Source organism: Sapajus apella, unplaced genomic scaffold (genome assembly GCF_009761245.1).
Source record: "Sapajus apella isolate SASKATOON/1434 unplaced genomic scaffold, GSC_monkey_1.0 scaffold130, whole genome shotgun sequence".
In the NCBI taxonomy this organism is placed as follows: Eukaryota; Metazoa; Chordata; class Mammalia; order Primates; family Cebidae; genus Sapajus; species Sapajus apella.
In genome coordinates this window covers 1,060,462-1,068,480 of record NW_022437070.1, presented here as the reverse complement: position 1 = coordinate 1,068,480, position 8,019 = coordinate 1,060,462, and the positions used below count along the sequence as shown (strand labels likewise).

Sequence of the window (8,019 nt, the reverse complement as noted above, 5' to 3'; positions counted from 1 at the left end):
TGGAGTTTCACTCTTGTTGCCCAGGCTGGAGTGCAATGGTGAGATCTGAGCTCACTGCAACCTTCGCCTCTTGAGTTCAAGCCATTCCCCTGCCTCAGCCCCCCAAGTAGCTGGGATTATAGGCATGCACCACCACAACTGGCTAATTTTCGTATTTTTAGTAGCAATGGGGTTTCATCATCTTGGGCAGGCTGGTCTCGAACTCCTGACCAGGTGATCCACCCGCCTCAGCTTCCCAAAGTGCTGGGATTACAGGCATGGGCTACCACGCCTGCCGACACTGTTATTGTACCAATTTTACAGCAAGGGTCTGAACCCCAGGTGACTCTGGAGCCAACTCTGCCTCTCCCCCACCCCGTGGTCTTGGACTCTCTCCTTCTCCCCTCTTCTCTCTGTCACCCCCCAGAGTCAGCGACCACATGGACCTGGGGCCCTCAGAGCTGGTGGGCCGCAGCTGTTACCAGTTTGTCCACGGACAGGATGCCACCAGGATCCGCCAGAGCCATGTGGACTGTGAGACCCGCCTCCACCCATCACGCCTGTCTACCACCACCCCAAGCCAAGTACCCTATTCTCTGGTCCCTGGAAGTCCTCCTTCAGGGCTGCCCACAGTCCCTCCTGCTGCACTGGAAGAGCAGCAAGGAGACTGAGCAGTGGCTCAGGCTGTAGCAGGGAGTCAGGGTGGCTGTGGGGTCTCTCAAATACCCAAGAGGCCTCGCTGCTGGGCTACCTCTCAGTCTCTCTGACTCTGTCTCTCTCTCTCTTCTCTCCTCCCTGCTGTTTCCCTGTCCACCCTGCTGCTTTCTCTCACTCTGCCTCTCCTGTCTCCTATCCACCTGTCTCTGCCTTGCCCCTGTCCCCCCCCCCCCCCCTTCCCTCTCTCCCCCCCCCCCCCCATCTATCCCGCCCCTGGGCTGGGCCCAGTGCTGGACAAGGGTCAGGTGATGACTGGTTACTACCGTTGGCTGCAGCGCACCGGGGGCTTTGTGTGGCTGCAGTCTGTGGCCACGGTGGCTGGCAGCGGGAAGAGCCCCGGGGAGCACCACGTGCTTTGGGTCAGCCATGTGCTCAGGTAAGGGCTGTGCCCACCCCTCCTGCAGGGGACTTAGGGCCCTGCTGTCTCTCCCCACCTCAAGTGGGGCCACTTCAGGGAGGGCTTGTAGTTCGGGACAAGCCTGAGCGGTCTGCAGACATGAAGGGGAAGGAGGGGAGGATGGTGAGGGCAGAGACCCAGAGTGGAACGGTCTTGCTGGGGGGAGACAGAGAGGAGTCACCAGGGGGAGGGGGACAGTATCTCTGAGGAAGGCCGGGGCAGGCTCACAGCCTCCTCAGGCTCAGGTGGAGGGTCTGGACTTCTTGTTTTTCTTGTTTTTTTTTTTGAAACGGAGTCTCTTGCCCAGGCTGGAGTACAGTGGTGCAACTTTGGCTCACTGCAACCTTCATCTGCTGGGCTCAAGTGATTCTCCTGCCTCAGCCTCCTGAGTTAGCTGGGACTACAGGCATGTGCCACCACTCCCGGCTGATTTTTGTATTTTTAGTAGAGACAGGGTTTCACCATGTTGGCCAGGCTGGTCTCGAACTCCTGATCTCAAGTGATCTGCCCACTTCGGCCTCCCACAGTGCTGGGATTACAGGTGTGAGCCACCATGCCTGACCATGGACTCTCGACTCTGGGGTCCTGGGGAGCCATAGCAGGCTCTTAGTAGGGGAAGCCCCCAGAGCAGAGCAGCTCATGGCAAGAAGCCAGAAACAGGGACGAGTGTTGAAGCAGAGGCAGGGCTCCGAGCAGCAGCCTAACCCTAAAGGTAGTGCTTGGGGCTAGAATAGAAAGCAGTGAGAAATGAGGCCGGGTGCGGTGGCTCACTCCTGTAATCCCAGCACTGTGGGAGGCTGGGGCGGGCGGATCACAAGGTCAGGAGATCAAGACCATCCTGGCCAACATGGTGAAACCCCATCTCTACTAAAAATACAAAAATTAGCCAGGTGTAATGGTGAGCACCTGTAGTCTCTGCTACTCAAGAGGCTGAAGCAGGAACCCAGGAGGCGGAGATTGCAGTGAGCTGAAATCGCACCACTGCACTCCAGCCTGGGTAACAGAGTGAGATCCTTTCTCAGAAAAAAACAAGGAAAAGAGACCCCTCACTGCCATGAAGGGAGGCACTGAGGGCCGAGATGGGTGCTGGAGGATGAGGGCAAAGGCTGGGGCCAGCCCTGGGCAGTGCCCGACTCTCTGGGGGAGGAGGGGAGGAGATCATCTTCTGCCCGGGTCTCTGGCTTTGCTGGGTCTGGATTTGGGCTCCGGAGAGGATTGAAAGGAAGATGCAGACATCAGATGGGCATGAGGCGCCAGGGGACACCCAGGTGACAACATCCAGGTGGCCGTCAGCTGTACAGGTCTGGCCTTAGAGGGCCAAGCTGGGCTAGAGAGATCAGCCTGGAGTTTAGGGATCTGGTGGCGAGCCCTGTAAATGCCTCAGGGTGGGGCTCCCACACTTACCCTTTGGGGTGTCCACACTTGTTGGGAGGGGCAGGAGGGATCCCTGGATGGCCAAGGACCCCTCTCCTAACTGCGTGCATCCATCTTGTCCCCAGCCAAACTGAGGGTGGCCAAACTCCTTTGGATGCTTTCCAGCTTCCAGCCAGCATGACCTGTGAGGACGAATCCAGCCCGGGGCCAGAGCCCACAGGTGAGCCCCACCTCCCACCTCGGCCCCTGGGAAACACCAAGGAATCTTTGGGTACTGGCTGTCTAGTCCAGAAGCCACTAGCGACAGGAAGCCATTCATATGTACGTTAAAATCCAGGCTGGGCGTGGTGGCTCACGCCTGTAATCGCATCACTTTGGGAGGCCAAGGCGGGCAGCCACGAGGTGTAGAGATTGAGACCATCCCAGCCAACGTGGTGAAACCACCTTTCTACTAAGAATACAAACCTTAGGGCCTGGCACAGTGGCTCACACCTATAATCCCAGCACTTTGGGAGGCTGAGCAGTTGATCACCTGAGGTCAGGAATTTGAGACCATGCCTGACCAACATGGTGAAACCCTGTCTTTACTGAAAATATAAAAATGAGCCAGGTGTGGTGGCAGATGCCTGTAATGCCAGCTACTCAGGAGGCTGAGGCAGGAGAATTGCTTAAACTCGGGAGGTGGAGGTTGCAGTGAGCTGAGATCACACCACTGCACTCCAGCCTGGACAACAGAGCAAGACTCTGTCTCCAACAACAACAAAAAAATTTTAATCGAGGCCAAGTGTGGTGGCTTATGCCTGTAACCCTAGAACTTTGGGAGGCCAAGGTAAGAGAACTGCTTGATACTAAGGGTTCAAGAGCAGTGTGGGTAGCCGGGCTCAGTGGCTCACGCCTGTAATCGCAGCACTTTGTGAGGCCAAGGCGGGCGGATCACGAGGTCAAGAGATCAAAACCATCCCTGGTCAACATGGTGAAATCCCGTCCCTACTAAAAATACAAAAATTAGCAGGACATGGTGTCACATGCCTGTAGTCCCTGCTACTCAGGAGGCTGAGGCAGGAGAATTGCTTGAACCCGGGAGGCGGAGGTTGCAGTGAGCCGAGATCATGCCACTGCAATCTAGCCTGGTGACAGAGCAAGACTCTGTCTCAAAAAAAAAAAGCCAGTGTGAGCAACCTAGCGAGACCCTGTCTTAACAAAAAATTTAAAAAATGAGCCAGGTGTGGTGGTGCATACCCATAGTCCCAGCTACTCGGGAGGCTGAGGTGGGAGGATTGCCTGAGCCTGCAAGTTAGAGGCTGCATGAGCTGTGACGGTTGCACTGCACTCCTGCCTGTGTGACAGGGTGAGACCTCGTCTCAAAAAAAAAAAAATTTATTTTTTGGGGGGGATGGAATTTCATTCTTGTTGCCCAGGCTGGAGTGCAATGGCAAAATCTTGGCTCACTGCCGTTTCTACCTCCTGGGTTCAAGTGATTCTCTTGCTTCAGCCTCCCAAGCAGCTGGGATTACAGGCATCTGCCACCACACCTGGCTCATTTAGTATTTTTAGTAGAGATGGGGTTTGCCATGTTGGCCAGACTGGTTTCAAACTCCTGACCTCAGGTGATCCACTCTCCTCAGCCTCCTAAAGTGCTGGGATTACAGGCATGAGCCCCGCAAAAAAAAAAAAAACTAAATCCAAGTCCTCACCCATACCTGCCACATTTCGTGTGTACAGTGACCACCTGTGGCCAGTGGCTGCTTCGTGGGACAGTCCGGATATAGAAAGTTTCCAATACCACAGAAAGCTCTATCCTGGAAACCTGGATTGAACAGCACAGGTCTAGACCAGGGTTTCTTGATCTCGGGTCTACTGACATTTTAGGGCCAGGTGGTTCTGTGCTGGGGAGACACTGGGATGTTTATTTCATGGCATCCCTGGCTTCTCCCCTCTAGATGCTAACGGTACCCTCCCCAGGGCTGTGACATCCCAAAATGTCTCCAGATATTGACAGGTCTCTCCTGGGGACAGAACCACTCCCAGCTAGACAGCATGGGGCTCATGCCTGTAATCCCAGCACTTTGGGAGGCCAAGGTGGGCAGATCACCTCAGGTCAGGAGTTCAAGACCAGCCTGGCCAACATGGTGATAACCCATCTCTGCTAAAAATAGAAAAATTAACTGGGTGTGGTGATACATGCCTGTGATCCCAGCTACTTGGGAGGCTGAGGCAGGAGAATTATCACTTGAACCCCAGAGGTGGAGGTTGCAGTGAGCTGAGATCGTGTCACTGCACTCCAGTCTGGGCAACAGAGCAAGAACAACTCTCAAAAAAAAAAAAAAAAAACACTCCAAGCTGAGAACTACAGGCCTGGCCCACTGAGCACAGCTCCATTCCACAGATGGGAAGACTGAGGGCTGGGGACACACGCAAGCCCTCAGCATCTTCCTCTTCCAGAGCCGGAGCCTCCAATGGAAGGGAAGGAGACTGCCTCGCTGGAGAAGGAGGTCCCCCAGACGCAGGGCAAACGCATCAAAGTGGAGCCCGTCCCGAGGGAAACCAAAGGCTCAGAGGACAGTGGCGACGAGGATCCCTCCGGCCACCCGGCCCCACCGCGGCCCGAGTTCACCTCCGTCATCCGGGCAGGGGCCCTGAAGCAGGACCCAGTGCGGCCGTGGGGCCTGGCACCTCCCGGGGACCCCCCGCCTGCCCTCCTGCATGCGGGCTTCCTGCCGCCCGTGGTGCGGGGTCTGTGCACACCTGGTGCCATCCGCTACGGCCCGGCGGAGCTGGGCCTGGTGTACCCGCATCTGCAGAGGCTGGGCCCAGGCCCCGCGCTCCCGGAGGCCTTTTACCCGCCCCTGGGCCTGCCCTACCCGGGGTCTGTGGGCACCAGGCTGCCGCGGAAGGGGGACTGAGGACTGGAGAGCCGCCGGCGCTGGGCCCTGCTCTGCCCGTAGCCCTGAGAATTAAACGCCGGCTCCCTCCGCAGTGGTTTGGGCTCCAGGCTGTGAGCTCCTCTGTCCTCCGTTTCTGTCTCCCCGCGGGTCCTTGTCTCCCTCTCCCGCCTCCCGGGTTAGTCCGCTCCTGGCCGCCCTTCCCCAAGGAACACGAACCAGCACTCGGCATCTGGAGGAGGGGAGGTCAGGTTTTAATGTCCCAGTCCTCGGGCACCGCCGTCCAGCGCCTGCCAGGCCCTGCGGCCGTGTGGTTCACTCAGATGGTGGCCGGCCCACATCATCAGGGCCTTCCGCGGAGGCCGCCCCGTCGTCCTCGGGTACCAGCTCCACGTCCAGCTCCAGCTGCCCCATGTAGAGGCCCACGGCGCACGCCCAGAGCAGGCTGGCGGCCAGCACCGCACCGACGCCTGCAGCCGCGCCCCCCAGCGTCAGCTGCATGGGTCCCCGCAGGGCCGCTAGGCCCACTGTGTACGAGGCGCTGCCCCACACCACGCACAGGCCGCCCAGCAGGAAGAAGCCTGCGGGAGAGGCAGGGTAGTGCCAGGCCCAAGGTGGGGCGGCGGGAAGGGGGGGGTTGGGGGAGGAAAAGATATCCCGGGGTGTGGGGAATGGTCTGGAGCAAAGCCAGGATGGGAAAGAAGCCAGGAACAGTGGTAGGGTCTGGACTGCACCTTTAAGAATCAGATCGGAGGGGAGGGGACCATAGCCATGTCCTGGGCCACCCACTTGTGGGCCCAGTGCCCATGGGAAGGGGTGTCATCTGGTAGGGGAAGAATAGGGGTTCTGTACTTACTTCTGGGGATAGGACGGGGAGAGTCTAGCCTCACCAGGGCAGAGGGCAGGGGGCAGGGGCTGTGCATTCCCTGGATCCCTGAGGGTGGCAAGAGTGGAAGTCTGCACTCACCATAGGCTGCTTCCCGACCCATGTCACTCTGCATGAAGGAGATGACTCCGATGCCTGATGCCAGGAGGCCATTGCGGAACCAGGAGAGGAAGGCTGCAGGGAGGGGGTATGGGGGATTAACATCACCTGCAACCCTGCCTCAATCCCCCTCACCCAGTCAAAGTAAGGGCCCTCCAGCTCCCCCCACCCTGTCCAGCCACAAGGCAAGCCCACCCCAAATCCTCACGTCTTCCAGTAAGCCCCTCACCTAACCACATCCCCCACACCCTCTCTGGCCACCACTTTAGAGCCCCTCTCCCCCAAACTCTGCAACACTATGGATTCATGGGCTGGGCACAGTGGCTCACACCTGTAGATCCCAGCACTTTGGGAGGCTGAGGCAGGCAGATCATGAATCAGGAGTTTGAGACCAGCCTGCCAACACAGTAAAACCCCCGTCTCGGCCGGGCGCGGTGGCTCAAGTCTGTAATCCCAGCACTTTGGGAGGCCGAGGCGGGTGGATCACGAGGTCAAGAGATCGAGACCATCCTGGTCAACACGGTGAAACCCCGTCTCTACTAAAACTACAAAAAATTAGCTGGGCATGGTGGCGCGTGCCTGTGGTCCCAGCTACTCAGGAGGCTGAGGCAGGAGAATTGCCTGAACCCAGGAGGCGGAGGTTGCGGTGAGCCGAGATCGCGCCATTGCACTCCAGCCTGGGTAACAAAAGCGAAACTCCGTCTCAAAAAAAAAAAAAAAAACCCCAACAACCCCGGCTCTACAAAAAATACGACCCAAGCGGCTGAACCTCAAGAAGCTTAGAAGCCATGTTGGGGCCAGCGCGGTGGCTCACGCCTGTAATCCCATCACTTTGGGAGGCCGAGGTGGGCGGATCACGAGGTCAGGAGATCGAGACCATTTTGGCCAGCATGGTGAAACCCCGTCTCTACTAAAAATACAAAAATTAGCCGGGCGTGGTGGCACGTGCCTCTGGCCCCAGCTACTCAGGAAGCTGAGGCGGAAGAATCGCTTGAACACAGTAGGCGGAGGTTGCAGTAAGCCGAGATTGCACCACTGCCCTCCAGCCTGGCAACAGAGCAAGACTCCAACTCAAAAAAAAAAAAAAAAAGCCATCTTGGCCAACCGCTTCCCTCTACGTGTACCCCCACAGCCTGCCGGCTCACTTCTTTCTCAGAACTCTGGGACAAACTGTTTCCTAACCCAAGCTGCTCTCTAGCCTCCCCCTGCCTTTCCTTCAAATGCCGCCATCTCCTACCGAGTATGGCCTGGACCAATCCCATCCACATCCATCTCCATTCAAGTTCCTGGCGTGGACAGCCCACTACAACCTATATCTAGATGCCTAGTCCTGGCCAGGTGAGGCGGCTCATGCCTGTAATCCCAGCACGTTTAAAGGCCAAGGCGGGAGGAGTGTCTGAGCCCAAGAGTTAGAGACCAGACTGGGCAAAAAAGCGAGACCCCATCTCTACCTAAATTAAAATAGCCAGGCGCGGTGGCTCAAGCCTATAATCCCAGCACTTTGGGAGGCCGAAGCAGGCAGATCACCTGAGATCGCGAGTTCAAGACCAGCCTAACATGGAGAAACCCCGTCTCTACTAAAAATACAATTTTAGCAGGGCATGGTGGTGCATGCCTGTAATCCCAGCTACTCAGGAGACTGAAGCAGGAGAATCACTTGAACCTGGGAGGCAGAGGTTGCGGTG

The 8,019-nt window shown here is 57.5% G+C and overlaps 2 protein-coding genes across 5 annotated transcripts in view; one reads left to right on the top strand and one right to left on the bottom strand.

The window, feature by feature from the left end:
• The window catches only part of NPAS1 (neuronal PAS domain protein 1), a 25,022-nt gene extending 19,565 nt beyond the window's left edge, over window positions 1-5,457 (top strand). For 2 of the 4 annotated variants that reach the window (XR_004264110.1, XM_032262539.1), the window contains 4 exons: window positions 407-513; window positions 972-1,072; window positions 2,593-2,687; window positions 4,910-5,457. Coding sequence is in view for 3 of the 4 variants with exons in the window: in XM_032262539.1 (XP_032118430.1) it covers window positions 407-513; window positions 972-1,072; window positions 2,593-2,687; window positions 4,910-5,370 (764 nt within the window). In the remaining variant the exon portion in view is untranslated. Of the gene's footprint in view, window positions 1-406; window positions 514-924; window positions 1,073-2,592; window positions 2,688-4,909 lie in introns of all 4 variants that reach the window. The other 2 variants (XM_032262538.1, XM_032262537.1) reach the window with 1 other exon arrangement.
• Window positions 5,458-5,582: 125 nt separating this feature from the next.
• TMEM160 (transmembrane protein 160) overlaps window positions 5,583-8,019 on the bottom strand; it is a 3,660-nt gene continuing 1,223 nt past the window's right edge. The window contains exons 2-3 of the mRNA XM_032262540.1: window positions 6,317-6,409; window positions 5,583-5,930 (exon numbers count right to left, since the gene is read on the bottom strand). Coding sequence (XP_032118431.1) covers window positions 5,665-5,930; window positions 6,317-6,409 — 359 coding nt within the window. The 3' untranslated portion in view covers window positions 5,583-5,664. The remainder of the gene's footprint in view (window positions 5,931-6,316; window positions 6,410-8,019) is intronic.